Genomic DNA, 16,068 nt, shown 5'->3' with positions numbered 1-16,068 from the left:
TCTGAAATCTGCGCTCCGCAAGTCCGCTGCGTACACGACGTGGATAAAAACGACACGCCAGAATTAGTTTGAAAAAGTCGAGCTGTGCGCTGACAGTAAAATTTGATCGATGCGTCACCGCCTGATTTCGTTTTTCAGTTAAACAGAATGCTTAACGGATTTTACTGAAATGATGAGACCCGCGATGTGCTTATAATAGTCTGCTTGCTGAGCCCGTCGGCTCATCGGCATACAGAAATCCTGTCGATAATACACCTGCCTGCTAACACAGACTCGCAGAAAGTATGCCGAGAAAGGGCAGCACTCCGTTTTCTACCAACGGTGTTACGTTTCAGTGTCTAATGCCAGTAATTTAGTCCGATTATTAAACTCAGTTACGAACTGATGAAGACGCTGTCTGCTGCCGTTGTCACGCCGTTTAAACTCTTAAGTGGCGAGGGGGCTGAGGCCAAAAAGCTCCCAGGTCCTGATCACGACACCTCCATTTGAAGGAGATTTCATTTACTAAAATACTGAAGAGACTATTGATTGAGTGTTCTTGTTTTCGATGTTTACTTACAAGGCTCTTGAACCCCGTGTCCCTGTGAGTTTCCACCGGCGCCTTTAACTGAGGCTAGGGATCTGCACTGGCAGTCGGAAGGTTGCCGGTTCGAATCCCGAAAATGCCAATAGGGACTCTGCTCTGTTGGGCCCTTAACCTGCAATTGCTGAGCGCTTTGAGTAGTGAGAAAAGCGCTATATAAATGCAAAGAATTATTAACTTGGACGTGATGTCGAGTCCTGGACGAACACTCTTATTGTACGTCTGCTGCCCTTTCTAATGGCCTTTCACTGGTTTGTGTGGCTCCTCCCGTAGAACTGTTGCTTGACAAGGGGGTCGTTTCTTTCGGGGATGGGCTGCTTGCACGTGAAGTCGGTTCTTTAAGCTTCGAAAAGGTTCCTAATAAGTGGATAAGATGGAAATCTGTTACGTTGTAGCAACCTACGACACGGACACTTAGTGGGGTTGTCCTTTTAAAATAAGGAGCCCACTGGCAGATCTATTAAAACTTATTTATGGGTAAGAATATAACAAAAAAACGAATTCAGTCATGTTCAGCACTTTCAGACAATGAGTTGGAGAAGTTTAAAATAAAATGTTCTTGTTAAGTTACTGCAGTCACTTCGTGCTCAAAACACAAAGCCAATTTAACGGAGGTCTTTGTGTAGAATTAACGGAATCCCTCTCATTTAACGTAAATGACATATGTTCAGTAAACTTTTTTTAGTTGATCAATCCCTTTATTTCACTCTATATGAATAAAAATCGTGGACGGCGGTTGTATTTAACAAACGCGCAGTACAAACAAAGGAGTCTGAGCGTGTGGTGGGTCACTTTCGACCAGTAAGATACACAAGTTCTGTTTGGGCCGACTGCGCTTTTCAGGTCATCTTAGCAGTAACTACTGGACACTGTCGTACTGGACTGTGACGTGGGGTTACAAAAAGCTCAACAACCCCACAAAAACCCATTGCGCTTACCGAAAGTCTTGAGCCGCCTGTCTGCCTGCCCGTCAACCGAAGGGCCGGCTCTTCACGCGCAACATCAGATTTTATAAAATTATCGGATTGTCATGTACATCAAACTTGATTAGCTTGGGGTATATCGACTGAATTGATTTGTGTGGAGGGAGAACGGGAATGGCATGTGCTGAGGATCAGAAAAAGATCAATTACGAGGAAAACGAACATCAAAACGGAGTAATGAAAACAGCGGATTGACATGTTTGGTAAAAGAACACGTCACAAATGAATTGTATTAGGGTGACATCTAAAAAAAATAACTCAATGAAACTGGGAAATGTTAAGTAAAACAGCAAACAGAATTATTTTATGTTAAACTGACTTGAATTAAATACATACATCAACTAAGCAGCTGTCTGAATGGCGCCTGCTGGAGAGTGAAATAAATCAAAGGAAACTCTAAAGGGCGGGGCTTAAGGGGATCACAGATGTTACCCTAATGGCGTCACTCTGATTGGTCAGCTTTATGTTTAAGAGCGTCATCGTCTCACCGGCCAGTGTGAGTCTCCTGTCATGGACTTTGTCACCTTTTTTAAATGTGTCACCTGTGAGAGACTTTGTCACCTTTTAGTTTTAAGAGAATTGTTGTGTCACTGGCCAGTGTGAGTGTCTTATGATGGACTTTGTCACCTTTAAGTTTTAAATGTGTTGTTGTCTAACCGGCCAGTGTGAGTGTCCTGTCATGACCTTGTCACCTTTTATGTTTAAACGTGTCTTCCTGTGATGGCCTTTGTCACCTTTTACTTTTAAGAGTGTCATCCTGTGATGGCCTTTGTCACCTTTTACTTTTAAGAGCGTCATCCTGTGATGGCCTTTGTCACCTTTTACTTTTAAGAGTGTCTTCCTGTGATGGCCTTTGTCACCTTTTACTTTTAAGAGTGTCATCCTGTGATGGCCTTTGTCACCTTTTATGTTTAAACGTGTCTTCCTGTGATGGCCTTTGTCACCTTTTACTTTTAAGAGCGTCATCCTGTGATGGCCTTTGTCACCTTTACTTTTAAGAGTGTCTTCCTGTGATGGCCTTTGTCACCTTTTACTTTTAAGAGTGTCATCCTGTGATGGCCTTTGTCACCTTTTATGTTTAAACGTGTCTTCCTGTGATGGCCTTTGTCACCTTTTACTTTTAAGAGTGTCATCCTGTGATGGCCTTTGTCACCTTTTATTTTTAAGAGTGTCATCCTGTGATGGTCTTTGTCACCTTTTATGTTTAAACGTGTCTTCCTGTGATGGCCTTTGTCACCTTTTACTTTTAAGAGTGTCATCCTGTGATGGCCTTTGTCACCTTTTATTTTTAAGAGTGTCTTCCTGTGATGGCCTTTGTCACCTTTTATGTTTAAACGTGTCTTCCTGTGATGGCCTTTGTCACCTTTTACTTTTAAGAGCGTCATCCAGTGATGGCCTTTGTCACCTTTTACTTTTAAGAGCGTCTTCCTGTGATGGCCTTTGTCACCTTTTACTTTTAAGAGCGTCATCCTGTGATGGCCTTTGTCACCTTTTACTTTTAAGAGTGTCATCCTGTGATGGCCTTTGTCACCTTTTATGTTTAAACGTGTCTTCCTGTGATGGCCTTTGTCACCTTTTACTTTTAAGAGCGTCATCCTGTGATGGCCTTTGTCACCTTTTACTTTTAAGAGTGTCATCCTGTGATGGCCTTTGTCACCTTTTATGTTTAAACGTGTCTTCCTGTGATGGCCTTTGTCACCTTTTACTTTTAAGAGTGTCATCCTGTGATGGCCTTTGTCACCTTTTACTTTTAAGAGTGTCATCCTGTGATGGTCTTTGTCACCTTTTATGTTTAAACGTGTCTTCCTGTGATGGCCTTTGTCACCTTTTACTTTTAAGAGCGTCATCCTGTGATGGCCTTTGTCACCTTTTACTTTTAAGAGTGTCATCCTGTGATGGTCTTTGTCACCTTTTATGTTTAAACGTGTCTTCCTGTGATGGCCTTTGTCACCTTTTACTTTTAAGAGTGTCATCCTGTGATGGCCTTTGTCACCTTTTATGTTTAAACGTGTCTTCCTGTGATGGCCTTTGTCACCTTTTACTTTTAAGAGTGTCATCCTGTGATGGCCTTTGTCACCTTTTATTTTTAAGAGTGTCATCCTGTGATGGTCTTTGTCACCTTTTATGTTTAAACGTGTCTTCCTGTGATGGCCTTTGTCACCTTTTACTTTTAAGAGTGTCATCCTGTGATGGCCTTTGTCACCTTTTATTTTTAAGAGTGTCTTCCTGTGATGGCCTTTGTCACCTTTTATGTTTAAACGTGTCTTCCTGTGATGGCCTTTGTCACCTTTTACTTTTAAGAGCGTCATCCAGTGATGGCCTTTGTCACCTTTTACTTTTAAGAGCGTCTTCCTGTGATGGCCTTTGTCACCTTTTACTTTTAAGAGTGTCTTCCTGTGATGGCCTTTGTCACCTTTTACTTTTAAGAGCGTCATCCTGTGATGGCCTTTGTCACCTTTTACTTTTAAGAGTGTCATCCTGTGATGGCCTTTGTCACCTTTTATGTTTAAACGTGTCTTCCTGTGATGGCCTTTGTCACCTTTTACTTTTAAGAGCGTCATCCTGTGATGGCCTTTGTCACCTTTTACTTTTAAGAGTGTCATCCTGTGATGGCCTTTGTCACCTTTTATGTTTAAACGTGTCTTCCTGTGATGGCCTTTGTCACCTTTTACTTTTAAGAGCGTCATCCTGTGATGGCCTTTGTCACCTTTTACTTTTAAGAGTGTCTTCCTGTGATGGCCTTTGTCACCTTTTATGTTTAAACGTGTCTTCCTGTGATGGCCTTTGTCACCTTTTACTTTTAAGAGTGTCATCCTGTGATGGCCTTTGTCACCTTTTATGTTTAAACGTGTCTTCCTGTGATGGCTTTTGTCACCTATTATGTTTAAACGTGTCTTCCTGTGATGGCCTTTGTCACCTTTTACTTTTAAGAGTGTCATCCTGTGATGGCCTTTGTCACCTTTTATTTTTAAGAGTGTCATCCTGTGATGGCCTTTGTCACCTTTTATGTTTAAACGTGTCTTCCTGTGATGGCCTTTGTCACCTTTTACTTTTAAGAGTGTCATCCAGTGATGGCCTTTGTCACTTTTTATTTTTAAGAGTGTCGTCATCTCACTGGCTCTCATCCCGTCCAGGGTTAGTCCTGTGCCTCACAGTCTGTCTCCCCCAGAACTAGACAGATTTGTTATTATTATTATTATTATTATTATTATTATTCATGTGTTTATTTTATTGTGTCTCCTTTTTAAAATATATGACATTACCCGGCTAATGTGAATTCCTTGCAGCCGCCTCATTCCTTTGCCCGTGACTGTATGCCGGCCCTGACCAGATCCACTTTGACCTAAACTGATGTTGTTGCTCTTGTTGTCCTCCATATTCAACTACAGATTTCTTTCCTCTACAATATGCCAGCTTTACTTCTTTTTGTTTCTTTACAGAGTACGACGAGATCAAATGTAAAAAGCCAGCAAGTGTTTTGTGTCTGTGGTGTTGTTCAATTGCTTAACGATTTTTCTTTGTTTTAACTTTTTCAGTTTGGACATTGTCACATAGGCAGACAGGTATATGCCAAGCTGTCACAGTCTGTGCTTATGATCTCCTCTGCTCTCATTCTTTGTGATCTTTCTCTGCTTCTTGTTCTATACCAATTTCTGTTAATTTACAAAAGACCAGGAGTCTTGTGCTTGTAAAGTGGAGTGCCGCCTGTTCAGGGCTCTGGGGTCTCACGACTCTCCTGACTATCAGAGTGATCTTCAAAAAGCAAACAGCTGCAGTCGTCCTGTAAACTGCTCGGCCTACCAGCTGATGCCCACTCCAAAGCTTTGGTCTGCACTTACGACTGTAAAGTAACAAATGTTGGCATGGAACATCCTAACACCACATTGTGTTGTGCTCATCCTGATGATACTGTACGCTCCATGTTTGTTCAGTTCCGGAGCCGTGTTTGCTTTGTCGCCCTTTACCGGTCAGGCTCTTTGTCTTTTCCCCCCTCCATGTTTCTTGCCAGTTGCGTTTTCGTTCATGTGATTAATGTACGACATGCTTGATGGACTGGCTGCACTGTGGACTCCCCTTGTTTCCCTTTTATTGCATGCCTTCAGTAGATCTGATGCTTAACTCACCTCTGAAATCTTTCTGCTCCTGTTCTCTACTGTACATCGTCCAACGTTGGGAGAGATGCGCTGGAAACGGGAGGCTGTGCATCTGATCACACAAAACAGACGCCAATGCCTAGTGGCACGGCTCTGACTGACTCTCGGCATCTCAGTTTAAAGGCGAGGCTCCAGTCCGAGTGTGCCAAGTGATGGCAGAGACCTCCGCTGGGCACTGCCATACGGGGCTTGGACTTGCCATGATTTCGACTGTTTGTTTGGCGTAGTGGTCAGCACTGCTGCGTCATAAGTTCAGGGAGCTGGCTTTAGGTCTCCATCTCGGTGGGCTTTATCAAGGCACCCAAAGGTGAAGCTCTTAGGCTGACCCTTGTGGGCGGATGGATGTGACCAGCAGGATCAGTGTGATGGACTATGATGGACTGGCATCGTGTCACACATGGGCTAGTGGGCCTGATTCTGAAATGGAAAAGGCACAATTAGAAACTAACTGGAAATGAGTTGACATGGCGTGTGTGCTAACAACCGCTAACGAGCGTCTCCAGTTGGAAGCGAATGTCGTTCTACGTAGCTAATAAATGAAATAATTACCATCTAATTGGTTAATAAATCTTAGCGTCTCTGCTTCTGAAGATGTAGGCTTGTGAGGAGAGTGCGGGATCATTTGATGGATTGAGTGAGTTTAGCATGAAAACCCTGGGCCAGTGGCCTGTCCTCCATTTGTAACGTTCTTCAAGCAGATGACGACTTTTAGGAAAAATAAGAGACTGTGCTTGGAAAATGTTTTATTAAAAAATTGGGAGTCGTCTCCCCTCTACTTTCTCCTATACTCAGATATGGGGTTGGATATTTGAGGAGCAAATTAAAGAACCATCAACAACAAATCAAATCAAATTAATAACGTAGTGAACAAGCATTATAAAGCCTTGCGGTGGGCTGGCACCCTGCCTGGGATTTGTTCCTGCCTTGTGCCCTGTGTTTCCTGGGACTGGCTCCAGCAGACCCCCGTGACCCTGTGTTAGGATATAGCAGGTTGGATAAAGACTGACTGACTAACAATTATTATAAAAAAAAAGTAGAATAAATCGGACTCTGCAGCTGCATGAATACAAAAGTACCAGTTCCGGTTATCGGAAATCGTTCAAAAGTTGATGGAAATCTACGTTTTGTACCGAATACTTGTGTGCAAAATTTGGTTGACCTGAGTGAGAGCGAACTCAAGTTATTACGTTTACATATAAACACACAGACACACACAGACAGACAGACAGACAGACAGAGACACACACAGACAGACACACAGATAGACAGACACACACACAGACAGACAGACACAGACACACACACAGACAGATACACAGACAGACAGACACACACACAGACACACACACAGAGACAGACCCACACACACAGACAGACACATAGACAGACAAACACAGACAGACACACAGATACACAGACAGACAAACACACACACACACACAGAGAGACAGACAGACACACATACACACACAGACAGACAGACACACAGACAAACACACACAGACAGACACACACGCAGACAGACACACACACAGGCAGACAGACATATACACAGACACACACACAAAGAGACAGACACACACACAGACAGACAGATAGAGACAGACACACAGACAGACATATACACAGACACAGACAGACAGACACACAGACACACACAGACAGACAGACAGACAGACAGACACACACACAGACAGGCACACAGACACACAAAGACTGACACTCAGACAGACAGACACATACAGACAGACAGACATACACAGACACACAGACAGACAGACATATACACAGACACACACGGACACAGACAGACACACAGACAGACAGACAGAAACACACAGACAGGCACACACACAGACTGACACACAGACAGAAATACACAGACACACACGGACACAGACAGAAACACAGACAGATATATACACAGACACAGACAGACAGACACACAGACAAACACAAACAGACACACACACAGACAGACACACAGACACACACGGACACAGACAGACATGCACACAGACAGACACACAGACACACACAGACAGGCACACAGACACACACAGACTGACACAGACAGACAGACACACACAGACACAGACAGACACACAGACAGACATATACACAGACACACACAGACACAGACAGACAGACACACAGACACAGACAGACAGACACACACACAGACAGACAGACAGACACAGACACACACACAGACAGATACACAGACAGACATACAGACACACACACAGACACACAGACAGACACACACACAAACAGACACAGACAGACAGACACACAGACAGACAGACACACACACAGACACACACACAGAGACAGACCCACACACACAGACAGACACATAGACAGACAAACACAGACAGACACACAGACACACACACAGACAGACAAACACACACTCACACACACACACAGAGACAAACATACACACAGACAGACAGACACACACAGACAAAGACAGACACACATACACACACAGACAGACAGACACACAGACAAACACACACAGACAGACACACACGCAGACAGACACACACACAGGCATACAGACACAGACAGACACACACACACAGAGACAGACACACAGACAGACAGACAGACAGAGACAGACACACAGACAGACATATACACAGACACAGGCAGACACAGACAGACAGACAGACACACAGACACAGACAGACAGACACACACAGACAGGCACACAGACACACACAGACAGACAGACACACACAGACAGACAGACATACACAGACACACAGACAGACAGACATACACAGACACACAGACAGACACACAGACAGACATATACACAGACACACACAGACTGACACACAGACAGACAGACACACACAGACAGGCACACAGACACACACAGACTGACACACACAGACAGACAGACACACACAGACAGACAGACATACACAGACACACAGACAGACAGACACAGACAGACACACAGACAGACATATACACAGACACACAAGGACACAGACAGACAGACAGACACACACAGACAGGCACACACAGACAGACACACAGACACACACAGACTGACATACAGACAGACAGAAACCCACACGGACACAGACAGACACACAGACAGACAGACACACAGACAGACATATACACAGACACACACGGACACAGACAGTCAGACAAACAGACAGACAGACACATACAGACAGACACACAGACAGACATATACACAGACACACACGGACACAGACAGACAGACAGACACACACACAGACAGGCACACACACAAACAGACACACAGACGGACAGACACACACAGACACAGACAGACACACAGACAGACATATACACAGACACACACGGACACAGACAGACACACAGACAGACACAGACAGACAGACACACAGACATACAGACAGGCACACACACAGACAGACAGACACACACAGACACAGACAGACATATACACAGACACACACGGACACACACACACAGACAGACAGACAGACACACAGACAGACAGACACACACAGACACAGACAGACAGACAGACATATACACAGACACAGACAGACAGACACACAGACAAACACAGACAGACACACACACACACACAGACAGACACACACGGACACAGACAGACAGACACACAGACAGACACACACAGAGACAGACACACAGACAGACACACACACAGACACACAGACAGACACACACACACACACAGAGACAAACACACACACAGACAGACAGACACACACACAGACAGACACAGACAGACATATACACAGACACACACAGACACAGACAGACAGACACACAGACAAACACAGGCAGACACACACACAGACAGACACACAGACACACATGGACACAGACAGACAGACACACAGACAGACACACACAGAGACAAACACACACACAGACAGACACACACACACACACAGAGACAAACACACATACAGACTGACACACAGACACACAGACAGACACAGACAGACATTTACACAGACACAGACAGACAGACACACAGACAAACACAGACAGACACACACACAGACAGACACACACGGACACAGACAGACAGACACACAGACAGACACAGACAGACAGACACACACACAGAGACAAACACACAGACAGACAGACACACACACAGACACACACACACACAGACTGACACACAGACAGACACAGACAGACATATACACAGACACACACGGACACAGACAGACAGACACACACACACAGACACACACACAGACAGACACACACACAATTCCAAAATGGTATTTTCGGACTCAGGGAAGTCTAAAACATCGAGATTCATCAAAATCTTGAAATGGAATTTTTGGACGATCCCAATTCTTTCCACATACTTCATATACGAGAAAGTCAAAATAATGGAAATCCCCAGTCCTAGAGCTTTCTGTTTTCTTTCATCTGTGCATCCATTTCCTGAACGTCTTATTCCCTTAGAAGCTGGTGGGTATGAAGTTAGGAGTCAGCCTCGGATGAGCCCTCAGTTTATCATTGAGCCCGTACTCACATAACACTCGTCCACGCTGACAGAGGGCATCACGAGCTTCACCACTTTTTAGCTCCAACTCCCTAACAGTTGATTCCCTCTTAGAATTTTTATGCTGTTGACATCCTGTGAAGATCCCACTCTGACTTTTCAGACTTGTTGGAGGCCACTAACAGACCAGAAGTGCATTGAACAGAAGAGGCTACACACCTGACGTCAAGGGCTGAAGCTCAGGAAGCCCCCCACTTCCAATGACGCCACACATAGCGCAACGCAAATGTCACTGAGGTGAAACCAGAGCACACACAGATATGGGGGACATCTATCAACTCCACTCAGGCTTTAGTCACACTAGTAAGTGAAATGAGCCTCTGCACTTGGGAGACCACCACGCTAATCACTGGGGTACCAGGCCATCCTTTTCACAATCGTGATTTTCTTAAATGTCCTAATTCCTTGCTGATAATGGCACTTAGTAGTTAACGCTATGCCTTGTCAGCGCTTTCACTCATCCAGGAGAAATTTCAATTGCACCGTCGATTTTCCTCCTCTGAGAATATTAGCTGCGTGTTTTGTGGACCAAAACAGATTGAAACGTAACGGTCCTTTCAATTCCCCTCTCATTTATGTTAAAGCAGTTTTTTAGCGCAAATATGTCATGGCGCATATTCACAGGTTTAAAGGGAAGCACGTTAGCTGGAGAGCTGCTGGTTTGTGAGAGTTTCTGCAGTTCATTATTAACTAATGTCTGGCAACAATTGAAACTTATAGGCCGCTGCTCAAAACTAAAATGGGCAAATAAGAGTTTTGAATTATAACAGGCAAGACGGGTTGGAAAATGGATGGATGGATGGAAGACAACTCAAATTAATCCCAAAAAGCTTATTGCTTTAATAGTAAACATGGAGGGTCTACTTAAGAGCATGGTTGAAGCAAAAACATAAAACGAGACTGTAATTGAGGACCTCTGATCTACAATGCAACTCCAGTTTGTCTTCGATGAAGGAAAGCTGTAGAAGACCAGCCCGGCTACAGACAGACACCAAGGACACCCCATGTTCAAATGCACACTCTATTTATTGTTTTTCTTCTGCACAGCACACAAGTTACCCACAAGGCTCAGTCCTTATTACTCCTCTTCTTAAGTCTTCTCCCAAGTCTTCTGCCGCCTCCACTCCTCCACTCGCAAGCTCCATCCTCTTCCACCCGACTCTGGCTCCCTAAATGGAGTGAGGCGGACCCTTTTATGGCTTCCCAATTAACCTCTTGTTTCCAGAGCTGTCCAAGGCGCCCCCTGGTGCTGGCCACGGACCCCAACAGGTTTGAGCTTCTAAGCCCCAAGCCTGTGGCCCATGATGCAACCCAGGGGGATGCCCTCTCATGTCCTGGGGTATAAATTGCCCTTCTCCTGGTTTTCTGCTCCTCCAGGTCTCCCGGTAGGGCACGATTCCCAGCCATCCATTACAAAGCATAGAGTTAAATACCAAGTTTCATTATCAGCAAGGACCAAGTCTCAATTAGGAAACTGGCTGAAGAGAAAACGTTCAGCCACTGCGGCCCTCCAGCACCGTGACTGAGGACCCCTAAAGGCCAAAAATGACCATCTGCTTGAAGGCTGTCAAAAGGCTATGGGACTTTTTGTGAGGGTGTTGTACAGATGAGTTTAGGATAAGAATAACAGACCAGAGTGGTTTCAGGTAATATTTTTGAAAACAATTTTGATTTCATTTCGCACCTTCTGTCGTGAATGCCATCCCAGCAGTGGTTTACACATGAACTGCAGCTTACTTCTTATCTACAGTGCATCCAGAAAGTATTCACAGCGCATCACTTTTTCCACATTTTGTTATGTTACAGCCTTATTCCAAAATGGATTAAATTCATTTTTTTCTTCAGAATTCTACACACAACACCCCATAATGACAACGTGAAAAAAAATTACTTGAGATTTTTGCAAATTTATTAAAAATAAAAAAACTGAGAAATCCCATGTACATAAGTATTCACAGCCTTTGCTCAATACTTTGTCGATGCACCTTTGGCAGCAATTCCAGCCTCAAGTCTTGTTGAATATGATGCCACAAGCTTGGCACACCTATCCTTGGCCAGTTTTGCCCATTCCTCTTTGCAGCACCTCTCAAGCTCCATCAGGTTGGATGGGAAGCGTCGGTGCACAGCCATTTTAAGATCTCTCCAGAGATGTTCAATCGGATTCAAGTCTGGGCTCTGGCTGGGCCACTCAAGGACATTCACAGAGTTGTCCTGAAGCCACTCCTTTGATATCTTGGCTGTGTGCTTAGGGTCGTTGTCCTGCTGAAAGATGAACCGTCGCCCCAGTCTGAGGTCAAGAGCGCTCTGGAGCAGGTTTTCATCCAGGATGTCTCTGTACATTGCTGCAGTCATCTTTCCCTTTATCCTGACTAGTCTCCCAGTCCCTGCCACTGAAAAACATCCCCACAGCATGATGCTGCCACCACCATGCTTCACTGTAGGGATGGTGCCAGGTTTCCTCCTAATGTGACGCCTGGCATTCACACCAAAGAGTTCAATCTTTGTCTCATCAGACCAGAGAATTTTCTTTCTCATGGTCTGAGAGTCCTTCAGGTGCCTTTTGGCAAACTCCAGGTGGGCTGCCATGTGCCTTTTACTAAGGAGTAGCTTCCGTCTGGCCACTCTACCATACAGGCCTGATTGGCGGATTGCTGCAGAGATGGTTGTCCTTCTGTAAGATTCTCCTCTCTCCACAGAGGACCTCTGGAGCTCTGACAGAGTGACCATCAGGTTCTTGGTCACCTCCCTGACTAAGGCCCTTCTCCCCTGATCGCTCAGTTTAGATGGTAGAGGAAGGAAGAGTCCTGGTGGTTTCGAACTTCTTCCATTTATGGATGATGGAGGCCACTGTGCTCATTGGGACCTTCATAGCAGCAGAAATTTTTCTGTAACCTTCCCCAGATTTGTGCCTCGAGACAATCCTGTCTCGGAGGTCTACAGACAATTCCTTTGACTTCATGCTTGATTTGTGCTCTGACATGAACTGTCAACTGTGGGACCTTCTATAGACAGGTTTGTGCCTTTCCAAATCATGTCCAATCAACTGAATTTACCACAGGTGGACTCCAATTAACCTGCAGAAACATCTCAAGGATGATCAGGGGAAACACGATGCACCTGAGCTCAATTTTGAGCTTCACGGCAAAGGCTGTGAATACTTATGTACATGTGCTTTCTCAATTTTTTTATTTTTAATAAATTTACAAAAATCTCAAGTAAACTTTTTTCACGTTGTCATTATGGGGTGTTGTGTGTAGAATTCTGAGGAAAAAATGAATTTAATCCATTTTGGAATAAGGCTGTAACATAACAAAATGTGGAAAAAGTGATGCAATGTGAATACTTTCTGGATGCACTGTATGTTATGCAACTGAAGCCCAGGAATTTATAAGTGGCTTTCTTAGGGTCATCCTCAGACCCTTTGGCCTTGTGTTAGGACACCTTACCTTGTTGCTGACCTGGGATTCTGAGTGGTCAGGCCTGTCGACTGCAGAGCTGTCCAAGGTACTTTAGATAGAGTGGTGGGTGCCGGGGAGTGAGAGACTTGAATGTACAAAGAAAACAAATATAGCAGTGGTGGTCGTTAACCAAAGTTAAGATCAGAGTATCTTGGGAAGCTTTGGGAAGTAAATATGATGCCCATGAGCCAAATGTATTTGGAAGTTACACGTGAAAACAGCCACAGTGCCCTTTAATAAAAAAAGGTAATGAGGCTGAACTGAGTGCCCCTGACCCCCTAAGGGAAAACCAACTCATTCCTGCCACTTGCAGATTCAATAACACCAGGATGTCTAAAGCCTGTAAAAAGTATTTTCTCTTGGCCAAAATATGGTATCTGTAAAAACTTTGTAAAGATAAAGCACAACATACCATTGTAAAAAGCTGTGCTGATGCTGTTTCTAAATTCAGGCGTATTCAGAGGTCACGTCCTGTAGACCCCAGTGAGCGCCAAGGCAGTTCCTGCATTAGCTTTACCTCTCATGGCTTTTCTGCACTCTTACTAATGTAGGTTATAATTCTCATTGTATAACATTATGACCTGTGCGCCTTATTTTTATTTTTTTTTTTTAACAGACACCAATTTTGTACTGGGCAATGCCCAGATCGTAGACTGGCCCATTGTTTACAGCAATGATGGATTTTGCAAACTCTCTGGGTACCACAGAGCAGAGGTCATGCAGAAGAGCAGCACTTGCAGGTATGAATCTATTGTATCGCATTTTTCCAAACGCTCTGGCGACTTTTGTGCATGGCAGTGCCCGTTCAGTTTATCCTGACTTCTTTCTGTGCTCCTCTATGTGCTTTGAATATGACTTGACTCTGAATGGGATGCTATAATCATGAGTTTGTGCGCAATTGACGAATCTGGATAAGTGTGATGTAACAACACACCACGGCCGGAGACCTCTGAGGATGCGAGAAAAGAATCAACTTGCTTGGATGTGAATTCTGTACAGTTCTCATCAGCTAATGCCAGGGGGTTAAGACGCCAGCTACGAGATGAGTGCGTGGGACGCAGTAACTTAAACTCCTTGTTTCTGGTGGTCTATAGAGTTTGAATTTTGTTGTAAACAGGTTTTGAATCAGTGATTACAATAACCGACGGAGTGGTTGAACAGAGAGGTCAGCCGAAACACAGACACGCTGTCAGCCAGTAGGCCGAGAGGTGACAGTGAATGGCCTTTTCAGCAAGAACTGGACACGTTTGCTTCTCCAGGACTTTGTTTTTTGAGTTCATGCATGCTTTGCTAGAAATGGACCTGTGAATGAAGATACCTCTCGTGATGAGTCTGGAAACAAAGCGTGAGTCATTTGTAAGGTCGCTTACTGCTGAAGCCAGTGCTTGAGCTTTGGAGAGCTGGTCCTGGACTATGCAGCCATTCACCTTCTCCTGCTTCCCACCTTCATAAAGAAATGCTGAATTCATAGTTTAGTCTTGGTAATCTTAAGAGCCAGTCCTAGAATGTTAAAGCTACTGCTAAATCCACATAAATGTTTGCTTAATTTGAACAGAACGGGTGTTTTACATAACTGCATAGACAATGGAAGAGAGAAGTTAGGAGCAGACGCTGACACAACACATTGACGCACCTACCACACGACAAGATCAGGACCCGAGTGCAGCCCTGCGACGGGTGACACCTCAGCACCACACTACTTCAGATGGAAGGGAACAGCGGGAGGGTTTTTATGGTGGCTGGAGTGCCAATTCTGCCACCAACCCGTTGGTCTTTCCCTGCAGGTTGGAGGGCTGGGTGCAGATTAACGTCATACCCTGGACAAAGCAACTGCAGGTTAAGGGCCTAATGGAGTAAAGTCTCTTCTGGTGTTTATTTATTTTTGTATAGCCCAAAATCACACAAGAAGTTAGGGACAGCCCCCCAGCCCTGACTCTCTAAGAAGACAAGGAAAAACTCCCCAAAAAAGAAAACCTTGTAGGGTAAAAATAGAAGAAACCTCGGGAAAGGCAGTTCAAAGAGAGACCCCTTTCCAGGTAGGTTGGGCGTGCAGTGGGTGTCAAAGAAAAGGGGGGTCAATACAACACAATACAATACACAGAACACAACAAATCCTCAATACAGTATAAAAATAAAAATTTTACCAGTGCAGATCCTTACCTCAGAGCCACCACTCTGCCCAATAGCTAATGGAAGATTCTGTTTTATCCCCTACTAGCTGTGCTACCCATCTACGATGAATTGAAATCTAAATAACCAACGTAGACCTCAGCATCAACGTTTGCAGTGCACCATGCAATGCCTGTGTCTCTGTTAT

General features: G+C 44.5%; 1 protein-coding gene across 4 annotated transcripts in view; it reads left to right on the top strand.

Moving 5' to 3' along the window:
* LOC114643083 (potassium voltage-gated channel subfamily H member 1) overlaps window positions 1-16,068 on the top strand; it is an 846,735-nt gene that overhangs the window by 97,300 nt on the left and 733,367 nt on the right. For 2 of the 4 annotated variants that reach the window (XM_051919675.1, XM_051919674.1), the window contains exon 2: window positions 14,368-14,491. The exons of the other annotated variants lie outside the window; for them this stretch is intronic. In XM_051919675.1, the coding sequence (XP_051775635.1) occupies window positions 14,368-14,491 (124 nt within the window). The remainder of the gene's footprint in view (window positions 1-14,367; window positions 14,492-16,068) is intronic. 4 annotated transcript variants of the gene reach the window in all.

The sequence above is a fragment of the Erpetoichthys calabaricus genome, chromosome 15 (genome assembly GCF_900747795.2).
Source record: "Erpetoichthys calabaricus chromosome 15, fErpCal1.3, whole genome shotgun sequence".
In the NCBI taxonomy this organism is placed as follows: domain Eukaryota; kingdom Metazoa; phylum Chordata; class Cladistia; order Polypteriformes; family Polypteridae; genus Erpetoichthys; species Erpetoichthys calabaricus.
The sequence above is the reverse complement of the archived record's forward strand: the minus strand, read 5'-3'. Positions and strand labels throughout refer to the sequence as shown.